The 25,075-nt window shown below is 38.6% G+C and overlaps 2 protein-coding genes and 5 non-coding genes across 12 annotated transcripts; 1 reads left to right on the top strand and 6 right to left on the bottom strand.

Moving 5' to 3' along the window:
* Positions 1-523: 523 nt before the first annotated feature.
* On the bottom strand, positions 524-16,724 carry LOC123963720 (calpain-1 catalytic subunit-like). 2 transcript variants are annotated; one of them, XM_046040738.1, is made up of 21 exons: positions 16,596-16,724; positions 15,953-16,031; positions 15,708-15,769; positions 15,430-15,508; positions 15,239-15,303; positions 14,959-15,039; positions 14,334-14,385; positions 14,106-14,161; positions 12,443-13,471; positions 6,711-6,956; positions 6,447-6,531; positions 5,011-5,126; positions 4,746-4,915; positions 4,434-4,626; positions 4,276-4,350; positions 4,005-4,090; positions 3,788-3,859; positions 2,367-2,524; positions 2,063-2,217; positions 1,892-1,903; positions 524-1,770 (listed from the first exon to the last, which is right to left on the bottom strand). In XM_046040738.1, exons 9-21 carry the CDS (start codon positions 12,461-12,463, stop codon positions 1,567-1,569), a joined length of 1,593 nt encoding a protein of 530 aa, XP_045896694.1. In that variant the 5' UTR covers positions 12,464-13,471; positions 14,106-14,161; positions 14,334-14,385; positions 14,959-15,039; positions 15,239-15,303; positions 15,430-15,508; positions 15,708-15,769; positions 15,953-16,031; positions 16,596-16,724; the 3' UTR covers positions 524-1,566. The 2 variants fall into 2 exon arrangements, with proteins under 2 accessions (XP_045896694.1, XP_045896695.1); XM_046040739.1 differs by having other exon boundaries at positions 4,782-4,915; positions 15,708-15,750.
* On the bottom strand, positions 14,223-14,296 carry LOC123964016. The gene has a single exon (XR_006823319.1). It is a non-coding gene; the product is annotated as a small nucleolar RNA SNORD65 (small nucleolar RNA).
* On the bottom strand, positions 14,460-14,539 carry LOC123964011. The gene has a single exon (XR_006823314.1). It is a non-coding gene; the product is annotated as a small nucleolar RNA SNORD49 (small nucleolar RNA).
* On the bottom strand, positions 15,120-15,193 carry LOC123964015. The gene has a single exon (XR_006823318.1). It is a non-coding gene; the product is annotated as a small nucleolar RNA SNORD65 (small nucleolar RNA).
* Positions 15,516-24,612, top strand: rab34b (RAB34, member RAS oncogene family b). 5 transcript variants are annotated; one of them, XM_046040742.1, is made up of 12 exons: positions 15,516-15,563; positions 17,595-17,665; positions 17,942-18,173; positions 18,666-18,757; positions 20,096-20,161; positions 20,963-21,064; positions 22,233-22,297; positions 22,432-22,483; positions 22,562-22,643; positions 23,423-23,513; positions 23,652-23,759; positions 24,187-24,612. In XM_046040742.1, the coding sequence occupies exons 3-12, from the start codon at positions 18,126-18,128 to the stop codon at positions 24,246-24,248; spliced, it is 768 nt and encodes a 255-aa protein (XP_045896698.1). In that variant the 5' UTR covers positions 15,516-15,563; positions 17,595-17,665; positions 17,942-18,125; the 3' UTR covers positions 24,249-24,612. The 5 variants fall into 5 exon arrangements, with proteins under 5 accessions (XP_045896698.1, XP_045896700.1, XP_045896696.1 ...); XM_046040740.1 differs by lacking the exon at positions 15,516-15,563 and adding an exon at positions 15,766-15,835; XM_046040744.1 differs by lacking the exons at positions 15,516-15,563; positions 20,096-20,161 and adding an exon at positions 15,763-15,835.
* LOC123964014 lies at positions 15,587-15,660 on the bottom strand. Its single transcript, XR_006823317.1, has one exon. It is a non-coding gene; the product is annotated as a small nucleolar RNA SNORD65 (small nucleolar RNA).
* LOC123964010 lies at positions 15,831-15,902 on the bottom strand. The gene has a single exon (XR_006823313.1). It is a non-coding gene; the product is annotated as a small nucleolar RNA SNORD49 (small nucleolar RNA).
* Positions 24,613-25,075: the final 463 nt, after the last annotated feature.

The following is a 25,075-nucleotide window of genomic DNA, read 5'->3' as shown; positions in this document are numbered from 1 at the left end:
GTTTTTTTTGTCATCATTTCTGTTTTCTGATTTGTAACACCGCCTTCATAGTGGGCCTACGACATGCAATAAAATAGTTAGTGCTGTTTTGGCACTTTTTTAACCCTTCAGCCACTTACTCACAGTGTTTGCCATGCTCAATCACAGCATAACACTGATAACCCACAGCTGATTACATTATCATATATTATTTCATATATTGTAAATCCCAGGCTGGATTTTGGTAGGATTAACATTCATTTTATTTGCTGTTTTATCTTTTTGCTTTACATCTTTATTATCATCCTTTAAAACTAAAATCATCCTCCTGTTTTAAATGCTTTATCTTTTAATGCTTACTCTTGGTGAATTAACTACTGATTAATTTTTAGCTTCTGTGTCAAAATGTAGCATAACTATATTTACTATATAAATTACTTTACACACTTTTCCTGCTAAATCTATGAATTTAATTTTTTTCTTTTTAACTCAGGTCTCCACTTTATTGAATATTCTGCTCAACATAAACACAAGCTAACAGTTGTTCTGGTGTCATGGGATTTTTATTTTACAATCTGGTTATTAAGATTTTTTCAAAACAATCAATGATGTAGTTCAACCAGAAAAAGTACTACAAAGCCAAGACGCGACTAGAAGGGTACAAATGGTTACACCAAGATCTGTAGTTAAGACTAAGACTAAAGACATGAAATACATAAAACCGCAATGTAAAAAAAGAGTATATATGTCCGAGCTGGTTCTGGGAGCAGACGCATCCAACTCAGTATTACAATGATTAATACATAGCCTACTGCCTTGCTCCGCCTGTTGAGGGTCTTGTGGTAAGGCCCACCTTCTCCACCTCCACATCCACACACAATCAATATTAAATAATATTAAATAGTGTAACCCTAACCCTATCCACTTCCAAACAAAATAAAGACTGATATATGGCAGTGAAATCCTTTAACCATGCACAAAACAATCACACTATTGGTTGACATCAACACTGCAGTCTCCTTGCAAGGGTCCTTATGTTTATAAATCTAGTCTTTAAGTCTTATCAAGCCTGGGGTGCAAGCAACATTATGATAGAATCCATAAAGACCCTGATCTGATGTGATGAATTAATTTTGAATTGTGGCTTTTACCCTAACTTTCCCCACAGCCATTTAGCAATGTTGCTAAATGGTTCTGTGTGTTCTTACAAATATGTGAAGCCACAGATTGAGAGCAACAAGGCTAAGCAAAAAGACTGCACCCTGAAGTATAGCGGCTAACATTATTGGTCAATAAACATCTTAAACATTATCCAACATCATTTGAGTAGCATTTATCAGTCTTAAGCATATTCAAACATCAGGACTAAGTAAAAATCTTCAACATAAACATGGTGTAATCAGCCTCTAAATAACCATATGTTTGTTAAGTAACCCACCTTGCTAAAACCACTAATTTCCAAAACCTACACCAAGGATATGACCTCAGAATACTAGCCTAAAGTATAGATCAGATATTGAATGAGCAATCCTTGTTTTGTTATAAAAGACTGCATTGGGACAGTATATGTCAAATATCAGTAAGTCCTTAAGTAATCGTAGCATCAGTCTTGGTGTAGACTGAAAGAACAAAGTCTGCAGTATTGGCTTTCTCGGTGAAGGGGACAATCACGTACTCTCCAGGCTGCAGACTGTGCTGCTCAATCAGCTCCCTTTCTGCGGTGTAAGCCGGTGGTTGCTTTAGTGGTGTGTTGCTTTTAAAGAAGGAGGACTTCAGGCATCCTTGTGGTGTCTAGAAAGAATATAACGTTTTTTTAATGTAATGACATTTTCATGACCATCAAATTGCATTAATTATATTATTGAAATGTGGAATTTGCTTTGTGTGCAGGCGAAGTGATATTTGTTCTTACCCCTGCTGGAACCTGTAGGATGTGAAATGGGTAAAAGAATTATACAGAATTTTACATCATTATAAATTTTCATCAGTCAAAAATGTTTGTAACAGGAATAGCCTAAAATACTTTTCATACTTGATAACATGCATTTTGTATCACTTAACCATTAGTTAATCTTTGTGATACCTGATAGACAGCCAGTCCAATGAATAAGAATGTTTTCTTTGTCAGATCCTGCAGAGGTTTCTGCATCAGGGAAAGAAAGACGTTTTTGTCTCCCTGCTCCTCCTTGTCTATGTTAGTCACCTGGATGCGATACTGAGGATTGGTGGCAAACGTAGCTACAGGGGTGGAGAAACATTAACAATGCAGGTGACACTTCAGAACGAGTTTTGTGGTTTCTGTGCTTGCACACACAAAAGCATAAAGACACCACAAACATCTCATCCTTGCAGTTATAGTTAAAGGTAAAATAATTAATTCGACTCACAATGGTTCGGGCTTCCGCCTGACGATGTCCCTGCCACCCAGTTGCCGTCATGAATCATGCATGTCCACTGGCAGGTGAAGTCTCCGTCGATAAAGTTAGGGCTCTCACAGCAGATTGACACCCTCGAGAAATAGTGACAGAAGTCCTTCAGCTCCATCCTGACAGACATAGGCAGGCAGAAAATGGACAAAAAACAAAGTTCAGACAGACACAAGTTCAAATATTGCAGTCAACATCCAAACTAAAGAAGATAAACAACTAGTTTTCAAAAAATGTTTGCTCTTGTTCATTATTACCAGGCCTCACTGTTTAAAGGTACCCTGTGAAGTCTTTGACCACTATTAGTGCTATAGAGCAATGTTTTATGACAGGAAAGCCCATGCATGTGTGGCAGGTTGAGGGTTTTTCTCCCTCCCGCCACTATATGGCACTGCGCTGGTGCCTTGACAACTGGATGCCACTGCCGTGGCCTATAAGTACAGGTGGTGATGCACCTGTGTCAGTCTCTTTCTTACCTGGACTGGGCGTTTTGGCTTTGGTGACGGTGATCCGGCGTTGTGGTGTGCTGATGCTAGTGCTGTCACAACTGTTATGGCCTGCAGCGCAACAGTTTAGCCGGTGGTTAATACCCCTAAACCTGCAGCGTCGCCGGGCGGCGTCCTGTATGCACGCGACATTGCTCTCGGTCCGTGTGAGCGAATCGTTTGCTGTGTGGGCTGTGTCGATCTGGCCTGTAGCTGATTATGTGTGTGCGCTGTGGAACCGTGGGGTTTTGAACGGCGGATAGGTCTGTCTTTTTCGTGCCGTGTGTGTGTGTGTGTGTGTGTGTGTGTGTGTGTGTGCCCATACTTTTAATTTTATTCAGTAATGGCATGCCTTCTTAATCAGTATATGTAGTTGGTATGGTTTCTTTCTTTTTGTTAAGTTACTTTTGGTTTGGTTGTTTTTAATTAATATTTTGTTAATAAAATTATTTGTCTAAATGTGAAACACTCTCTGCCCTGGCCTTATTTCCTAGGGCGAAATTCCCTAGGTGGTGTTGTTGGCAACTTAAGTTATTACATATTTAAATAGAATTACACCCTCATCTTGCTACACATGCACATGGTAACATACTAGGAAACATGGCAATGTGCACATTGAAAGCTAGCAAACATGGATGTAAGCAGTGAAGGTTTCATATTTAAAATTTGCCTTTACAAATGTTTTATGATGAAGGAAATGCATTCACCACACTTGCTAAATCTCAAAGCTTGAGAAACACTGAGTGTTAACACAAGAGTGTTAACATCACAGAGTACGGTCTAGACCTGCTCTTTTATGAAAAGCACTGTGAGATAACTGTTGTTGTGATTTGGCGCTATATAAATAAAATTGAATTGAAGAAAAGAAACATGGTGCTTTTAATGTAGCAAATTTACCAGAACTCTCCATTGTTGAGGTTTAAATGATTTTTCCAATCTTCTTGGTTTACTTTTGTCCACAAATCTGAACTGAGGACAAGATCAAAATAAATTAATAACACCTTGGTTATTTTTCTTCACAAAAAAAAATAGTCTTCAGTTGTAATGCAGTGTAAGCTAGTTTTCTCTTGCTATTAAATGCACATATGAGTGAATGTAAGATAAATTCAAGTACTTGTCACTCCAATTTCCATTCCACTCCGTTTTGCCATGAGGGTTCATAACTCTCACCAGCTTCACTTTGGAACCGCCGTACACAACCTAAAGGTGAAGTGAAAAACAAATTAATTCAGAAACTTGTAAAACCTCTAGTACAGTTTCTCCAGTCAATACCAAATGTTTGTGGACAAAATCTTCCTGGCAATTAACTCCTATGGCTCTTATTTTAACTTTGCTCCTTGGTTACCATGTTCTTTACACACATTTTTCACAGCTCCACCACTTACCTCAGTGACTGCTGTGACAGAGTAGGCATGTTTATTTATCAGTCCAGTGTGTGCTATATTGTTCTCCAACTTATCCTGAAACAGACATACCAGTTAAATCACCCCAATGAGTAAGATTTTTTTTAAAGAAAAACTGTTTCCAGGTTATTAGTTCTGACCCCTATAGAGGCAGTCCAGCAGCAAACCATCGACTTGCACTGAAAGGCTCTGCTCAGTGCGAGCCACAGCTCAATTTCATGACCTGCAGTTTGGGCCTCCCTGAGTTTTTTAGTCATGTGCACGCCTCCACTGAAATCCTTGCAGGCATCTGATGGGAACCCACCCCATATGTATGAGTATGAACCACACACTCTGTGGGAGACCAAAAACATTATCATAGCACATTCTGACTTTGCAAGTGGTTGTCATGGATAACATTCATCTATACATCCAGTCTTGATTCTGGTGTTTGTGCCACAGCTGTGACCTACTGATGTGTTTTGAGAGTGAGCGAGTAGGTTTCATACTTGGCATATGCCTTCTCCAGCAGAGGAACCCAGAACTCGTTTCCATTTTTGGGGTGAACAAACACTAACTTGTTGTTGCATGTTGGCAGGAGGTCGTCAATGACAACATCTACCCACTTGCCAAACCTCCAAAACTGCCACAGAAAGGACAAGTTAGAACTACAAGTTATCAGAAGACTAGAATATATTGTGTAGCTGTATTGTCAAAACATTTAGCCTAATCCTTTACCTTGAAGTGAAAAATCCCTGCATAGTTAATGAAGGACTGTTCTATATGCACAATTTCCTTCACCAGGTCTTCCTGGAATGTCAGTGAGGAAATTGCAGACAGAAACCAGCAGTCACCTGGTGAATGAAGAAAACAAATACATTTCTCAAGCACTGCCAGCTGTATGATTCAGGGGTGTGTCCAGGAGGGTGGCCTGGAAGGCCGGAAATCTGATTGGACACCGCTGGTACTACCCTCTTCTGTTAAACTATGATTGCTATCTGCCTGATCAGAGGCAATACTTTAGTTTGTACTAGAGATGAAATGGTAAGGAAAAAAATTTAAGTTTTATATTATATACTGTAGATATATTATACTATCTGTTTGCATCAACATTAAACTAATACCAGCTAATACCTTATATAAACATATGAAAACCATGTTAAGTGTGCATCAACATCAAAAATGTTATAAAGTTATAAAGTATATTCAGTAACCCTTGGCACAATTAACATAAATACAAGTCTCAAGAAGACAGTGATAGCAATTGCATTGAGCCAAACATTGGGCATAGTGTACATACAGAGGGGCATTGTATGGGTGACTACAGCGTTTGTCTTGTTGAAAAACTTGTACAACCAATTTGACAACTGCCGAAAATATAAATGAACAAAATATGTTGCTTCAGTGTCTAAACTATGTAACGTGTTATCATATGCAGAGGGCGAACACAGTCTTCAGACACACGATGCATCCAGCAGCATAACAACGCTATCACCCAATTACCAGGGCAATTGAGAACGAGATAGGCAAAATTAAATTTGCAAGATTTTTGAAGCTTAACAAATACTGATGCAAGCAGCAAACAACAACAAAAAAATATTCTTAGTATGTCCTCACTTCAAGGGGAAAGGATGAAGGATCACATCCCAGGAGCACTGGCAAAGGTTAGAGGAGTTATCTCAGGAGTCCCATTGAATATGTCAATGGAAGATGTAAAAAATTAGATTTGGGAGGCAAAGTAGTTGAGGCTACAAGGTTAAAAAGTAAAGGAGATGGATCATTAAAAAGATACATTATCTGTGGTTATGCAATTTGAGAGAACGATCCCTAAGTCAGTGCAAGCATGACTTTGACAGGAGGAAGGAGAAGTAGTTCCTATCAACAGGGTATAATTAGTAAGATACTTATGATAAAACACACTCCAAATGAGTTTAGATATCGATCCTTTTCTATGTGTATCGATCCTAGACCAGGAAATGTTGGTATCAGAAATATCGATACTTTAGTATCGATCCGCACATCACTACTTTTAACATGAGCACACAGAGGACAGGCAGGGAAGAGAGACATGCAACAGACGCACAAGAGACACATGTACTTCATACCGCCCCTGCATAATTCAGTGCTCCACTCGATTCAAAAAAGTCTGGACACTGGTAAAGAGCCTTGCTTACCCAAATTGCCTTGCCCATAGTCAAACCGTGAAGCTCCATCACAGAAAATAGGCTCACCAATAATCTTTTGTCTTTTCAAGATTTCCTGGACAATACAACAAAGGAAATAATTTAGATGTAGACAAGCATGTAAAAACATGCATAAAACAATGCAAACATCAGAATGTAAAATGTGTGATTCTTCTTCTATACAAATATACACATATATGTTCTATTATTATTTCATTTGCATCAGGAAGAAAAAATATATTTAAAGAATTTTACTGCTGGTCGAAGCCACTCCACTTTGTCTTTTAGATTCAGCTTAGACATGTCTCCCAGAGATCGGCTGTTAGGTGGAAAGGTGGTGTCCTCAAACAGTGTCCCTTTGCGAAGGTGGTGATCTTTCAGCTGCACATAGTCTTGATTGTTGAACCTGGCAGGATTGGAGGGACACCCTTCACTGCCGTCTTGGTAACGCAAGATGATGACGGAGGGGCAAGTTCCAGATTCAGTCATGTTGACGAGAGGCTTCAGACAGAGTCAGACAGAGACACAAGGAGAAAGGCAAAATAAGAGAATTCAAAACATAATATTGAAATTCAAACGATGGGTCTCAGAGATGGAGATAGTTACCTGTGAGAGAGCAGAGAGAATTGACTTGGAATTTACCAGTTTGGTATTTGCTGACTGCCTAACTACTCACTTACTTATATACATAAATCTGAAGTTAGCCCCGCCCCCCAGCAGGTATAAAATTACAGGTTGGTGGGAAGTTTCTGGCGGAGAACACAAATTTTCTGGTATAACCTGTTACCTTTACTGAAATATCACCTGACATTCTATTTGTCAACCTTCATGTCAGGCCTGCTAAAACCTATTCTTAAATCCACCTTTACTGTTTTTGTAGCCTACTCTATTTTAAGCTTTTTAGTATTTTTTCATTCTTAATTATCTTTTTGTGTAAACCATAACACTGAAGGAAGGAAAGAAGTGTATGATATTGTGGAGAAAAGGACAATAGTGAGGAATGAGTGCAGAATGATGCTACATGAGGAAACGATATAGCCCTCAGCTATTAACAATGTTTTACATCTTTTTGGCATCAAATTAAAAAGGCAAGTCAATTAAGGCAAGGTAAGTTTATTTGCATACAGCACATTTCAACAACAAGGCAATTAAAATTGCTTTACATAAAACATAAAAGAAAAAGGGTTGTTTTTTTGCTGTGAGTTGAGGATGTAAAATCTAATCAAAGCACACAACATCCACCAGGCATCATTTTTGTCCAGGGCCAGGCCAGTTTCATGACTTTGTTTTTTTTAAAGTGATTCTGTTGAAGCACAATTCTAAAGCAATATCTGATTTTCATCAGTTCATTTTCAGTTATTTTGTATTTAGTATTACTTTTTTCAGTTTCAAGTTATTTCAGGGACCATTGTGGGTTTTTCTTTCTTTAACAGAAGGGTACCAACAAATTTGTTCACGTCTGTACATGGGGAGGGAGAGAGAGAGAAGTGTAGGTGTGTGCACCTGAAGGGAAAAGCAAGGTGAGCAGATTAAAGTAGTTTGTGAATAAATACTACCATATCGATATTAGGTGAATAATTACCACCCTACTAGAAATATAGTAATTTATTTATTTTTAAATATTTTAAAATAAAAAATACAATTAAAGAAGTTATATTATACTTATTTTCAGGTTCATAATTTTATTTATGGGTTATACAAGAATAGGTTTACATAGTTCAATTTATAAAAAACTCCATATTTTTGTCATACTGCACATTGCCGCAGCACCTCTTTAAACCCTGTGTGAACGCTCAGAGTGAAGCATCTGACTTCTATTCGATCTTTGTTGGTAGTTGTACATTCGCATTGTCTAGGTAAAGACTACTATAGCCGAGTAGAAGCAGAATTGGGCGTGTCCTGAAAAACAAAGTAGTGTGATCCAAACCAAAGCCACTTCATCTGGTAACCACATGACTTCAGTTCAGCCATACACAATCCCAAAAGACAGGCAGAAAAATTGACGGCTGGGGACAGGAGTTGGACGGTTTTCAGCCTAGATTGGTCAAATTTCCCATTTTCTGCTGGTCAAATTTAACATTACGCACATGCTGCATACATGCGCACAGCGGCACAGTCAGTAAGCGGCTATTGTCTCAGTAACACACACACACACGCTAAAGAAGTGTGCACAATAAAAACAAAATCGGTGTAATGCAATCCCTTAGAGCAGCCCGGATATTTAATGCTACCTATTATTGAAGATTCTAATACTATAATAATAATAATAATAATAATTTTTTTAAATCCTGCAACCATTTTAAACTATTACTAGAAATACACAAGACATTTTAATGTCTTGTTTTTTTTTTTTTACACGGCATTTTAAATGTCCTACAGATAATTTGTGTTGTTTATTTTCTTTTTATCTTTTTTTCCACAGGGCTATTTGGTGTTATCTTTTGTTGGCTATAGGCATTGCCTCAACTGTACCTACCCCCTAGACATGTTTTATTTCATCTTGAATGCATGTACTTTTATTCTTTTTTTTGCTACTACAACATTATATTTATAGTTCATTATGGATATGACAGTTCTAAAGAACATATTTTGCCAGGGACAAGTCTCCCTTATCACACTGAACAGAAATTCCCCCAATTCTTGTTAAGTCAGCTTGAATGAAAAACTTGCACCAACTGTTGTACAAACAGTGAGATCTCATTGACTAAAATGACGTAAACATGTTGTGTGCTTTGATTAGACTATAAATCCTTAACTGCCAGCCAAAAACCAATCTTCAAAAGAAATTAGGGTGTGGATAAATATCATACGATAAAGAGGATCAGGTTTGACTGTTGTGAGAGATGGGAACACTAAAAAGCAGAACAATGGAAGGCTAAAAACGTGATGATTCATCACCTATTGTAGAAATTATGGTGAAGATTCTACAAAACTGTTATGGGTGAAGAAATAGGTATACTGGGTAACTGGTAAAATTGTATTTAATGTATTTTTTATATTTCTCTATGTTGCTTTTATGTTTTATGTAGAGCAGTTTTAATTTCCTTGTTTTTGAAATGTTGCTATGCAAATGAACTTGCCTTGCCTTGTAGACTTTCCTTCTTAATTTGATGCCGAGTGCCAAAAAGATGATACACTGTTAATGGCTGAAGGCTAAATCGTTTCTTCATGTAGTATAATTCATCACTTAAACATCCTTTTTTTTTTTCAGGAAAGAGAAAAGGAGAGAGGGGTGATAGTTTATACATATCTCAGCATTTTCAAAGTTTCTTTTCTGAATATTCTTGATTTAAAAATTACTTGAGGAAGACTTCCTGAGATGTGCATCAGATAAAAAAAAGCCACTGGTGATCCATGTTTTAACATCAAAGCGCATTTTGAAAATACCCATTATGGCTAATCCTTTTTTTCCTTCATATTTAAAAAAAATCATGGATGGACATAACACATCAACAGTCTAGCTATTAAAGACAAAACTATTTTGTCTTGTTCATTTAAATGACCATTAAAAGTTAGTTCAAGTTTATGCCCTTACACAGAACAAAATTACAAACGCAACACTTTTGTTTTTGCCCCCATTCATCATAAGCTGAACTCAAAGACCTAAGACTTTCTCTATGTACACAAAAGGCCTATTTCTCTCGAATATTGTTCACAAATCTGTCAAAATCTGTTTTTGTGAGCACTTCTCCTTTGCCGAGATAATCCTTCCACCTCACAGATGTGGCATATCAAGATGCTGATCAGACAGCATGGGTATTACACAGGCGTGCCTTAGGCTGCAGCACTGAAAAGAAAACCACGTCGGACCTGCACAAAATGAAACTTGTGCATCTAGTTGAACAGTGCCAGAGTCTGCAGGCGGACCTTATTGCATTCCAGCAGCAACATTAGTGGGACGAGTCCAGACACGCATGTGATGGCACTCCTCATAGGCGCACATAATTTTAAAACGAGACAATAAATGTCTCGAGTCTCTCACTGAAGATTTAGTTAAAACTCTGGACTAATGCGAGATGGAAAGCATGGGATTCACATGGACTATTAAAATGTTGATTAGCAGGACGGACTGGGCAATATGGATGTACATCTTTCAGTAGATACTAAACAGGTCATCGTATAAGTAGTATTTTTTCTTTTGAAAATGTATTAAAGGGAACCTGGGGAGCCAGTTTGAATCGGCCTGAAGCATTGATATTTATAATTTACAGTAGATAACAAAGTTTGCCAGTAGAGTAGATGCTGGATCATAAGCCAGTACAAGCACAGTTGATCCAAATCCAGTATTAGGACAGACCCAGTCCAGACGTTATCAGAAGGTCACACAGACCCAGGCAAAATACAGGCAGCCTCAGCCAGTAAAAGCACAGAGGTCTACAGGCAGAATCAGATACAAGCAGCTCAGACCCTAATGGAGGATTGAGTTAGTGTGCAGAGGTCCATTCAAATGAGCAGTAGTATTTCCTAGAAGAGGTTTCCATTCAGGCTTATTACAGAGACAGACTGTTTTAAAGGACAGATAGTAGTAAGAGCACTGCAGTGTCAGGTGTGACTTAATGGCAAATTGTTTACATGGCTCAGGAGTCAGGTAGGAGAGTTTTTCTTAGGTGGTACCATAGGTGTGTGCTTATGCTCTGGTCAAAGCACTTTCTGACATAACAGTGCCAATATTAATGGGCTAAGCAAGGGAAGCTGGTGAGGCACATACTAACACATTTCATACACTTCAATCAAAAATATATCAAAATCATAAATCAAAAGGTTCCATGGGTAATGAGGGGGTCTGTGCCCCAGTAGAGCTTTATGTCTAGCAACGCCCCTGGTAACGAGATAATCAGTGTTATTCACTTCACCGGTCAGTGGTCATAATGTTATGGCTGATCGGTGTATGTAGTATGTATAACCTAGAATAGGTGCACAATTGTCATTGGATAGTTGGTCAGGCAGGATTCCAAACTTGATTGAACTTTATCCTGTCCGGTGGTGATCATGACCCTGTTAATCTGCAACTTAACATCTACCTCCAAGATTTTATCACACAGGCTTGTAAATTCAACTTTTTATATCAGAACCAGATATTTTCTGACAGGTAATGTTTTAGACACATAATTGACCAGGGAAAGTTGCAAATCCAAGCCATAGAATTGTCTATGGGATAAAAATGAATGGGACCAATGATGGCCATAAAAAGCTCCTCGCATTTTGCAACTGTTGACATCCATCCATTGTCAACCGCTTATCCTGCGTAGAGGGTCGCGGGGGACTGGAGCCAATCCCAGCTGCCATCAGGCGAAAGGTGGGGTACACCCTGGACAGGTTGCCAGCCCATCGCAGGGCCACACAGACAAACAACCACTCATGCTCACACCTAAGACAATTTAGGGTCACCAATCAACCTAGTCTGGACAGTGGGAGGAAGCTGGAGCACCTGGAGAGAACCCACGCAGACAAGAGGCAGGTAAAGGCCGGGGCAACCGGGGTTCGAACCCACAACCTTCTTGCTGTCAGGCTAACCACTGCACCGCCCAACTCTTGACATAAGATACCAAAAATAAACCTATGTTACAGTACAAAAGAAAAAGTGTATGTAGTTCCTCTTCAAACACATTGATTTAGGAATATCATCCAAGTGAACGTAATGTCAGCTGAAATAAAGGAGGTATGTAAGGTAGATCGTGAGGGACTGTATTCAAGACAGAACATCAAGATGAAGTAAAGCAGCATAGATCTTCAGGACCTTCTGCGAGTTGTGCTTTAGCAGTACAAGTTTCCATTCAGACTACCCCAAACCAATTGAGACACAAACCTGGGGCTTTTTGGAAGCCCTTGGGCATGTGTGCACATGTATAACGTGCTTGACTCCTGTCAGTGAAGGCATGGCAGTCCAGACCGAAATGTATTACTTTCCTCCTGAAATGGATGCATTTTTCAAGTTCCATAGGACGACAATTTTATAAACAAGTCTATGTCTTAAGTAATAATTCTACCTTCCGTAAGTCCCATCCCATCGTTTCACACTGAATGAGTGAAGTCCTTTACAGTGTCAAGTGGGTTGTCCTTGATCATGTCTCCAGAAGACCCTCACACCTAAATCAAATTGATAGAACATTGCCAACATGCAATAAATGCAAGAATTCCTATAGACCCAACCCATTTCCCAAACTTCAATTGTAACTTTGATCCAGAGGCACCACTTCTAACAATTTGATGTAGGTAATTGTTAACCACAGAACACAATACCAGAGAATAAAGCAAGTCCTAATATCTTCCTTGGCAAAGCCTTTGTGTGTCTAACAACTATTAAAAAAAAAAAAAATTTGATTCCAGATGTGAGAGTTATTTCCTACAGGGTCAGTAAGTACCGGGTGGAAAACTAAAGGTTTGAAACATTAACAGTGTGCATGAACAAGAAATCCTGAAACCATTTTAAACTATTACCAGAAATACACAAGACATTTATTTATAGCACTTAAAGTACTCAAGGCACTTTACATGGGGGATTACATGATCAGCATAAAAACCTCAGAACTTAAACAGCATAACAGGACAGAAACAAACTGGTGAGGCTAAAGGTCATTTAAGATGTCTTAGTGACAAAATCTGTATTTTTGCAGGCAGGAGAAAATGTGGAAAAGTCAAGTCAGACATACTTTGCATTTGCACTGAACTTAGTCCACAATGCAGTTATTTGTATAAAAGTTTCACAATTCCATAAGACAAATTCAGATGAGTGAGGACAGCAGACATCAGGAACATGAAGTAAAAGCAACATGACTGTACATGTGATCAGGTATTTAGACATGAGATTAGGATCACTTGAGCAGTTTTGGCTTTTAGTTCCTACACATGAGTAGGCAGGGCTTTGTCAGGAGGCTAAACAAGTTATATTGGTTTCAATCAGGCAGTTGTAATACCATTACAATTATAGAACACATTGCATAATGCTCTTTAAACTGCAAAATATTTTTTGCCATTAAACAGTGACATCCATCTTCAGACTAGAATCCTCTTGCCACCTGAAGAAGAGGGAGCCAGATTAGACATGGAACAAATTGTACACAAGCAAGACTGCTCAGAAACTCTACAGTCCCCACTCACATGGATCAGGTTATGTACAGTGTTAACACACTTTAATCTGGTTAGCAAACATCTGCAGATGATCAGCTGTTCTCAGATTACATTGATAACCACTGATGGAAGACAAAAAGCCATTCAATGTGATTTACTTTGCATTTTTTCCTTCCATCATGCTGCAAATATATTTCTGAAAGATTATATGTGACTGCAACAATACCACACCACTTGAGTCCACATAAGTTTTGGGAATCCAAAAATATTGCACCAAATTTTGTTTACCAATTTTTAAATACTTCAATAAATCTCCCTCCTTCATACAAGTCAAACCTATAGTGAAACTGAAGTGTTACAAAGCAGTTTCTCAGGAACAGTTTGAGTTGATCCTGTTATTTACTGCTGCAGTGACCTAGTTTTCCCCTCTAGGGGTGTCCTGAAAACACCCCTGAAATCTGAAGGTATTTTGAGCCTTCCTGAACAATATTTCTGTAGTACAGGCATTTGACTGCTGTCCAGTATAAAGAATACAGACTTCACTGTTTTGTCCTTTTCATCTTAGAAACAAACATGTCTTACCGCATAGCATGCAGGCATACTGGAGGGCAGAGTCGCTGCAAGCACTTGATCCAATTCTGAAGAAGAAATGTTAGCAGTCATTTCATGCAAGTGTACTGTGTGATGCTGTAATCTAATGTTCAGAAAACCAAGCTTCACCACTGAACAGTCTGCCGGTAATTCCAGCTATTTCAGTTTGGATTTCATCACAACAATAGACAGCTATTTGTGTACGAGTTTAAAAGCTACCTGTCAAATTTACTTGACCGCAGACTCCGGGACCAGACTAGCAGAATGGTACCTGTCAAAAGCAAATGTGGAAAATGAGAATAGACTCATTTTTAAACTAATCTTCCTCAAGTACAGCTTTAAGAGACTCAGAAAAGTGGATTATATAAACAATCGTCAGTTGTCGCATCAGACGGCACTTCCTATTCCACGTTTTCATCACTGACAAAGCTACTTTAGGGATTCATTTCATTTGGGCAAATAAGCTTATCAATAAGCCACAACTGTACAATGATTCAAAGCACTTGTACTTAGGATTTTGTAGTATTAGATCATATTGTCCAAACTTGATCTCTGGACAAAATGGGACATTTAGTAGGCCAGGAACAAGTCAGTCTTTGCTCGATTTAGCTCCAGATCAGATGAGTGTATGACAAGTCAATGTCAACTTGACAGTCAGTCATTACAAGTGATGTGTTCATATCAGGCTTTTTAAATCAGTTAAGTTTGTTTTCTGCTTGAGTGCAGAAGCTTACAATTCAGATTTAAAAACAAAAATCAAACCAGAGTGCCTCCATTGTACAAAAGTGAGCTTAAGCTTACTTGACCATTTTAAGATTTAAAAAAAACCAAATAGAAAACTTACAAGATCTATGTCCAACATTGTAGCTGCACCCCACAAGATGAATCACTCTTCACACAAATCTTCAGAAGTAGCCAGCTTAACCTTCGGAAATCAGAATTAAAGAAATTGTGAAACACTAGACCTGATCAAGTCCATTCAACACTACACGTCCTTGTAATTGTGTTCAGAAAACCAATGATCACCACTGAACAGTCTGCCGGTAATTCCAGCTATTTCAGTTTAGATTTCATCACAACAGAAGCAGCCGGTTGCCATTTTACAATGACCGATGCAAATTCACCTGCATGAAATGAACAGTCTTCAGTCAGGAGGTTTAGTGTGGAGTGTCACAGCGCTGCATGGCAACTTGTAAGAGAGGGAGGTGGGGGGAGAAGTACATTAGAAACACAGTTTGCTACTTGATGCGACATCAGGCATCCCCACTTCCTACCCACAGTTAATTACCACACTAGTGAGGACGTGTTCACTTACCCATCATTCCAACAGGCTCAGCAGCTGATGTATCTTTCTGGCCTCAACATTTTTTACGACAGCTCACACACCTCTTCAGCTACAGAAACGAGGGGATGTGTTAATCGTGACAGACGATCCATTTATTTTGACAGGTAACAGAACTGCATCATCTTATGTTCAGAAAACCGAGAGTCACCACTGAACAATCTGCCGGTAATTCCAGCTGTTTCAGTTTAGAGTTCATCACTACATTTAACAGCTATAGCATATTTTACACACAAGTGCATTAAACCAACCTCAGTCTTGACTTTGCATAGTCTTCTATGGGCCCACCTTGACCTGTCATAAAGGGGAGAAACTTTCATTAACAGTTCGTAAAGACAGTTCACCAGTGGCAATCAACGGCAGTCTGAGGCTCAGAACAGTGAGTATGAAACATCGTCAGTTGTCGCATCAGACGGCACTTCCTATTCACAGTTTTCATCACTGACAGCTGCATTAAGACAATAGATAATTGAGTTAATTTCACTCAGTCACTCACCTCCTAAGGACATGAGAATCCATATTTTCAATATGGGACTTCTTAAACTTGTGCAGAGAGCTGCCAGACTTAAGCTGATCTGAAGAAGAAGACATTCCTGGTTTTAAAATAATTATTTATTTATTTATATATATATATATATATATATATATATATATATATATATATATATATATATATATATTTATTTAGGAAGTAACTAACTTTGTTAGTTACTTCCTAAAGTATTCCCAGAAAGCCACAATAATCACTTAAACTCTGCCACATTGTTATAATACATAATATTTAAATATGTAGTCAATTTAATTTTGACCAACACACATTTAAATCGGATAATCAGTGCGCCTGTATGCTTTCACCAACTTTTATAGAGAGAAAACGAGATTGTAGAGGAAGAAACTGTTTTATGTTCGCAGTACAACACACTTAATAAAAGCTGAGAGAAACCACCCCCGCACGAAATCTCATTTTGTCTTTCATTTGGCCCATCAGTCAGTCTTCCCCACGTGGTTGGTCGAGGCCCGTCAGGCCATACTAACGTTGCTCTTTAGCTACCGGATATCACGATTTAAATATGTCACAACATACCACTAAACTAGCATGCTCTTTGAAGAGTCAATACTGTGGCCTCGTATTTACTGACCACTCTGAAGTAGTTAAACAGTGTGCACGGAGCCCACACAGCTGCTGGATCGACAGATGAATTCAAAAGAGACAGAAACGTTTGTCGGCGAACTTTTTATACCCCGAGCGTCGCGTCGCAGGAATTAAACGTCACTTCTTCTTCTTTAGCATTTATCGCTCTCTGTCGCACCCTGCTGTACCGGAGTGTGAACATCATGACTTTTATATTACGTTTTTGGAGTAATTTGACGACTGTACAAATACTTTTTAAATTATTTTAAACTGATAATTAACTATTGGATTCACTTTAAATGACAAGAACGCTGAACTTTCCAAACAATAGTGAAAAGTAACTTATTTACATATGTGGCCACTGTTCCACTCTACCACATTTCAGAGGCCCATACTGTACTTTGTACTTAGCAACTAGTTATAAATTACTTTCCAGATTAAGATTACATACAAAATAAATGATAATCTTATAAACAATGATGCAATGTTTATCCCAACAGTATATAAAGCAGTTAAAATTAGATCCACCTTGACCAGTTACATCTACTGCTTACACATTAGAACATGAAGACTAATAATCCAACAATATTATCTCAGAAATCTCTGAATGTGTATCTTTCAAATGTTCACTTTCTTTTGTAACACATTTAGTTTAACTTATAGATAACTCAGTAAACGGACTCTAAGTCTCGTACATGTATGAAAAGTAAATAGGTTATGTACTTTTTATTCATTTTCTGTTGGCACTGGGTTTATTGGATCTACTGTTGAAACATCTGCCTTTTTCCTTGAATGATCTTGTGAGAGTCCAAAACGTTAACATTAATCTTCAATAAATTGAGTTAAGATAATGTGCGGTCGCAGGGTGGCGCTGTTTCAGAGGTTACTCTCTGGTCTTCTCCACTAATTACATGGAGAGTCTCATTAATTGTTTGTCTGCTGGCTGTATGGAGACTCAGTTCCTTGCTGTGAGCGTCATTTTGTTCTGGATTTGTTTTCTCGGCAGACTTTGTGTATCACATCACATCCAGAACCACAACACATTTCCTTCAGCATTTTATTATTCACCAGTTTCAGGTAAAGTTTTTAAACTTACTTAAATTGTTTTGGTTTTACACACAGTTTCTTTCTTCCTGCTCTGCTAATACTCCATCCTTAATTTGCATACACAATGTTTTTTGGGTTGCAGCGTTGCCATAAGACAATACCTTTATGGGATGTGACCTGTTAGAAACCACTGATTCATCTATCATCATTTTCTCAGGATAATCAGGGGGCATTATGGTAGTTCACCTCAAACTGTTTCTGCATTACTGTACACACATTATACCTTTCTGATATTTGCTGTTTCAGGAAAAGTTGGAAGACATTAATTGTGTCCTTCCCTGGTTTTGTGGAAAGAGTAATGACAAGAAGATAAAAAAGAAGGTTAAGTGTATGTATGTGTTACTGAAGTGAATGAAAAGTGTGCGTTGGCTGTCAGTGAGAGTGGCAGCTTGAAGGTGTGTGTGTGTGCGCATTGATCTACTGCAGCAGCATGTTGCCACCTGTGAAGAAGGACCGTATCATTACTCAGCTCCCCAAGGTTAGTGACACACGCACACACACACACACGGTCTGTAATGCAATTATACCTAACAACGAGGAGTCTAAAGAGTCTCAAATGCTGCTCTTTGCTTCTCTGAAAGTGGATGACTGCAAATTAGCAAAATGCTGTTGCCCTCAGAAAACCTTGTAACTTCCAGTCTCCAGTACAGACATTTTTAACTCCAATTGAAGGTTTGTGAGCTGAGAAAGTTTCACCGTCTGAATGAAGCACTGTAGATACATTTTAGAAAGTTAATGTGGTCAAAATGAAGCAAGACCTGTTTTCATGGGCAATATAAAGCTAAATACTTATACAAGCTTAATACTTATGCTAATACAAGTTTTTCATTTGAAAGCAACAATTGATGAGGTCTAATGAGCATGATTTTAGTTGGGGACATTGCTTCTTTTAAATTTTTGGGAAATGTTCCAAGATAGTTTTATTTATCAGGAAAAGTGTACCCTGTCTGATATCCCGCTTTCTCTACAGTGTTTTAGTCCAAATGCAGCGCTGCACACCAAAGATGGCTTCCACCCACAGGTGAAGGCCATCTGCCAGGTACAGAAGACAGACACAGTGAGGTAAGATCACAGAAGGGTTAGTATGACCACACGCCCTTTAACATTCGGTGTCAGCTCACAGCCACCGACACCACACCCTTCACATCTGACTGCTTTGGTCTGGTGGTCTGGTAACACGTTCGAAGGATAAGGCCATGATACATCAATGTTTTTTGAGGCACGTGTAAATATTGACAAAGAGGTCACAAATATATAGTTTAATTTAAAAAAAAGGCTCAGTAAATTCCTAAATCAGCTGGGCAGTGTAGTTTAGCAAATGCTGCTCATAATGAAGGAACATGTCACCCAGTGCAACAGTAAGACTCATTGATGGACAACAATAGAGCTCTATGTTACAGAGGAATAAGCCAAATCAGGCTTTGGCTCCACAGATAACACATGTTGGTGGGATCCATTCACTGTTGGTTTCAGTGATTTCATGGAATTTGTTGACAATACTGAAAATGTAGAAGATCACCACTCTTATCCTTCAAAGACCTCACAGTTATTCGCCACCACCACAAACTCCACATGCTTTATGTCTGCTACTTTTCTACACAGCTATGATGAACATTTTATAGAAGATAACCCACTAAAGTTACCAGTTGACAGCCCTCTGCTGTAATTTTCATGAGTTACTAACGACTCATAACAAAAATAAAGTGAGCAGTCAGAACCGCCTGAAGGTGAAGTTATTTAAGGGTAAAGTGTAAAAACAAGACAATAACAATATCGCTCATTTTCTCTGATAATCAGATTCATGCAGAAAAGATTGTAACACACACGCACACACATAAGACCTTTCTCTGACTTAAAATATATTTAGATTTTTGATTTGGAACAAAAATGCCTGCAAGCACAGTATGCAGACTCTTAATACATTTAATGAATTAAAATGATAAAGCAGAATTTGACTTTGTGCTTGTTACAGCAATACAGCCATATGAGGAATGAGGTTGCAAATAAATGCTGAAGCCCAGCATTAGCAGATGATTATTTTTGTAAAAAGCTTAAGAGTGCCTCCATCATATCAAATGTCCCTTAATTTGTGATCATTCAGTCAGTGGAGATGCTTAAATCAAACCTAAGCTAATAAAGTTATTAAAATGATTTGTCTTTATTCTATGAGCTGACTGAGGACCATGAAGGGCTTCATGCATTTGGCCTAGATCAAACTTAAAGTTATTTTAGAATGTGAAAGTTTAAGGGGGCTATGACACATAAACTGAAAGGGGTTAATTAGCGTCAACTCCTGCAAGTTGCAGTGATGTCCGCAGGTTATTGATCATGTTACTGTGTATTTCATGCTGTTGGGTTGTTGTTGTTTGGCTGCTGACAGTATCGGCTCTCTGTTGCCAGCTTTAATATCGCCAAGGTCATTGTGGTGGGAGATGTTGCAGTTGGGAAAACGTGTCTGATCAGCAGGTAAGAAGCAGTCATGAATAAATAGATAAATTAGAGGAGGATGTGCCTGTTTTTGCTATCTAACTATGACTTTATTACTTGTTGAAGTGTTTCCTCACCAAATGTAGCTGCAGTGCACTGCAAGTTTTGGTTCTCAAAAACATGGTTGAACCTAATTGTGTTTCAAGTTGAGGTTGTATTGCCACAAAAATGTCAGTATGTGATTAAAATCATTACATAAATCGATATTAAGTTTGAGGACTAAACTCAAAACATGTTACAGCTTAATGCTTTTAATTTCACATATTTTCTGTGGAAGTGATCCCACTGCTACAACAGAAACACTGATCATAAAAAGAAAAAATAAATTGGTCATGTGTTGATGTAGAGGTCAGTCACACAGGGAAACACACAGTCAACCTGTGCTCAGAGCTGAGACTCACGTTTTCTTTGGGAAAGATTTAAATCATCATTAAGGGTTTAACTGAGTTACTTTCTGGTTGATACAGGAGTGAGTTAAAGAAACTGGAGTCAATTTATGTGTCTTCATTAGATCTCCTGAAATGTCAGTCAGGGTGAAGACTGTGGTGATACTACAGTTTTATGACTTTTCACTATTTATTATTTTTATTAAACAATTAAACAAGATAAAAGTGATTTATTAGATTTGTTTTCTTACTGCTGATCAGTCAACATGTTGTTAGACAAAATGATTAATCAAAAAATAGTTGATGATTGAGAGATTTATTGATTACAAAAAACTAATGGTTGTCAGTTTCAGCTCTAATATATACTCTCTCACTGGCCCCTTGTTCCTGTAAGGTTCCGTAAAGGTGCGTTTGATAAGAACTACAAAGCAACCATAGGGGTGGATTTTGAGATGGAGCGTTTCGAGGTGCTCGGCGTTCCCTTCAGTTTACAGCTGTAAGTATGTCGCTATACCACAGAGAAACACTCAGTTCATAGACTGCCCTAAACAAACTAATTCATTTACTGGGCTGACTAAAATGGACAACAAGGCCTGTTTAATGCTACCCAACCTTCATTTGATCACATAAAAGTAAAAGTTATTGAATGTCTGAACAACCTATTTACATATAAAGTCACATAATATTCTCTGTAGCTCTCTTGCCTCCCTTTCCTTTTCTTCTTCTCCTTGTTGACCTTGTTAGCTATGCTAGCAGTGTGGCTCTAGGGATACCGATGTTGGTCGGTTCACCATTTTAGTCCTGAAATATCACTATTGGCTGGACTCATCTTCTGGGCACCATGAAGATAAATCCTAATGACTTTGGTGATCCCCTGACCCTTATTCTAGCGTCTCTGAAGGTCAATCTTTTACTCATCCAATTAAATATCTCAGTTTCTACTTTATGGATTGGCACCACATTGTATACAGTCTTTGTTTCCAGAGGATGAATCCCACTGATGTTGGTGATCCCCTGACTTCCTCTGGCAACACCATGAGGTTGACATTTGTGGTGTGAGTAGAATGTCTCGGCATCTATTGTGTGCATCGCCATGAAACCTGGTTAAAAAAAATGTTCATGACACCCCGGGATTAATTCTAATAACTTGAGTGATCCCTTAATGTTTTCTGTTGCACCATTATCAGTTTAAAATCTTAATTTTCCCAATACTTTGGTTTTATGATGGTTCTGCAAAACTAATATAATTCCCTTCAGCCTCAGTTCTGCTTTTTGTTTAGGACTAATTAGCAAATGTTAACACTGCTGACACACTATAGAGAAGGTGGTGAAGATGGTGAAGATGGTAAACATTATACCTGCTAAACATCAGCATCTTAGCTTTGTCATTGTTAGCATGCAGATGGTAGCTGTGTAAGCTGTGTACAGCCTCATTAGCTTTGCTGTAGACTCTGATCTTGTTTGAATAAAGCTGATAATTGTTGACAAAGGCCTACTGTGGCTCTACTCTCAACTCCGAAAATTATGTATAGGCTTAACCCCACTCTGCATGTTAGTTTAAACAACCACTGTGACTGCTGGACATCACACCACAGATCCTCCCCTCTTCATCTCACCAAAAAACCCAACGAGAACAATTTAAAGCTGCATGTGATCTGTTTCAGATGGGACACAGCAGGTCAGGAGCGCTTCAAATGCATCGCCTCAACATATTACAGAGGAGCACAAGGTGAATTTAGCTTTACTATTAGACCTCTCACCTCACTAAAGTAAATTACCAGCATTGTCTCACTCACCTTCTCATCAAGCTCTTTGTTTTTCTTTTGTACTGTACTTACTGTCTGTCTCTTTACACTCCTCCAGCCATCATAGTGGTGTTTGACTTAAGCAGTGTGAGCTCTTTAGCACATGCCAGGTAAGGAGTACCCCCATTATAACCAAATTATTGTACCATTAAAATGCAATTTGAAGTCTAATAATTATTTGTGTGTAGGCAGTGGCTGGAGGACGCCATGAAGGAAAATGACCCATCCAGTGTTTTACTGTTCCTTGTCGGTACCAAGAAAGACCTCAGTGTGGGTGAAATTGATCAAATATTACTAAAATGGACATATAGAGCTGAAACACTGATCAATTAATTGATTGGTTGAATGACCAGCAGGCCTCATATCTACATGCTCAGGTTAAACTACAGTGGTTGGCCCAACTATCTGGATAGGCAACTTCTTCTGAATGCCGTGGGCCGCTCAGTTGTCCAACCACCATCACTTATAACTGGTTCTAATAGTGTTACCAATAGCCACAAATTAGCAACCCCACTGGAAAAAGAAACTTTTCTTGATGGTGTTCCAAAAGGAACATAGTGCCAAAATAAGAGTTGCATCCAAGTCTACATGGTCATCTGGTGGGCCTGCAGCAGAGAGAAGCCTCAACCTATTTACAGTTACTTATTCTTTTATGTATAGTTTTTAGAATAATGTTACATTTGAAAGACGTTTCTGTTTTAGTTCTGTATTTTTGGCAGGAGTGAACAGTGATTACAAAGTATCCAAGAGGCCAAAGGGCCTTGTTTCAAAAAGTACTCAATTTACAATCATGTTGAGGAAAAGCCGTACATTCTCACATTTAAGAGCTGGAACCATGAAATGTTTGGCACTACATCGATTATTAAAATAGATGCACATTAATGATCTGGAGATCAGTCAAGATAATCATTGCAGCTCTTAAAATCTTACATGTCCTCTTACGTTTATTTTATGATGAGCCTAAGTGTACAGTGACCTGTGGCCTGGAGCGTGTTCTTAGCTTCACTTTACTATCCCCATTCAATTCTCTCTCTCTCTCTGTATTTCAGTCTCCTGATCAATTGGCTCAGATCGAGCAGGAAGCCATCAGACTCTCTGAGGAAATCAAAGCAGAGTACTGGGCTGTGTCTGCAAAGTCAGGTGAAAGCCAAACACACATCAACAGGAACAAATCACCTATTCCCACATCCAACAGTCAGCACCCTTACATGCTTTTCATTTTCTGTGTAATCTTCTTTTTCTCACTAAACTCTTTCCTCTGTCTTTTTATTGCTCCAGGAGATGGCATCAGGGATTTCTTCTTCCGTGTGGCCTCTCTCACCTTTGAGGCCAACATTTTGTCTGAGCTCGAGAAAAGTGGCTCCAAGCACGCCGGTGACATCATCAGTGAGTAATAAAGTCTCATTATTTAGATGGCAGTATCATGTAAGCATTTCTTTGATCTAGTGACCAACTTCTGGGTTCTACTGTATCATAGCTACTGTCAACAAATCTATGATAAAAACAACTTTTCACACCTCCATAAACTGTCAAGTCCATTTGGTCCCATTGAAGTTGTCAACCTTTTAAAATACGTCACAGATATTCTGTAGTTTATTGCTGAAAATTGTGTTTTACTAAACATTACTCAAACAGAAGTAAATAGTGTGTGCATCGAATGACTAAAATCAGGGATTCATTTGTACTGGCCTGGTGTGAACACACTTTTTGACAAATGCAGGTCTCAATTAGACACCTGGTCTGGTTCAGTCATTTAAGCAAATAAAAGCCTGGGCTATTAATTGAAGTTTTACGGTATTGGCGTTCCTCGCAGGGCTCACAGACAGCACAGAAGCTGATCACAAACCGACCAAGAGGAAGTCCAGCTGCTGCTGATGAGAGAGAACCAATGACTGGATACACTGCACCGACTACGCAACAACACACTGAAGGAGAAAACTGAAGTATGATCTCAGCATCTTCATTCATCATGAATAGACATTGTAAAAGGCGATGTCATGTCAAATTAATGATGTATTTGTGGTGTTCTGCAAATGGCTTGAGAGGAAGTTGTAGGTTTGACGTAATGAATTCTAAGCTGAGGCTGTAAACAAGAAGTCATTTCAGGAAAGTCTAGTGCTGGCCAGGGTTACAACAAATAAAGCTTTGTGATATGTTTGGTAAGCATTTATCAAAAGAGGAAGATTATTCTTTGTTACATCTTTAATTAAACTGCACTTGGTTGATGCTTTCATAAACACCTGTCTGTCTGTAGCAATATTTTTCTCATGTTGTTGGGGAAGCACTAGTTTCCTGTCATGTGTCTGTGCTGCTAATGTGATGCACACGCCGGCTCCCATGACTGCAGTCATACCCATAACGCATCTCTCTCCTCTGACATAAGGGTTCTCACAATCTCACAAATGGAGGGATTGTTTGCAGGGACAGAAACGAGCAGCAAGTATTTATCTGAGGCAAAACGATTTCCTCACTCAGTAAAGTCAGACAGGAGGGAGACATGCTCGACCTTATAAGCCTGCATATTTTCCTTTATCCCCTATTAAACATAGATAACTGTTCTGCTCACTTCTTTTGAAATAGAAGAGCTAGATAGCGTAAAAGGTTGCTAAAATTCCTCAAGTTCTGTTCCCAACTAGTTATATTTCTACCGTGAATAAAACCAACGATGCAAACACACACACACACACACACACACACTTACA

This window comes from Micropterus dolomieu, linkage group LG23 (genome assembly GCF_021292245.1).
Source record: "Micropterus dolomieu isolate WLL.071019.BEF.003 ecotype Adirondacks linkage group LG23, ASM2129224v1, whole genome shotgun sequence".
Classification (NCBI taxonomy): domain Eukaryota; kingdom Metazoa; phylum Chordata; class Actinopteri; order Centrarchiformes; family Centrarchidae; genus Micropterus; species Micropterus dolomieu.
Note: the sequence above shows the minus strand (reverse complement) of the source record. Positions and strands in the feature narration are given on the sequence as shown.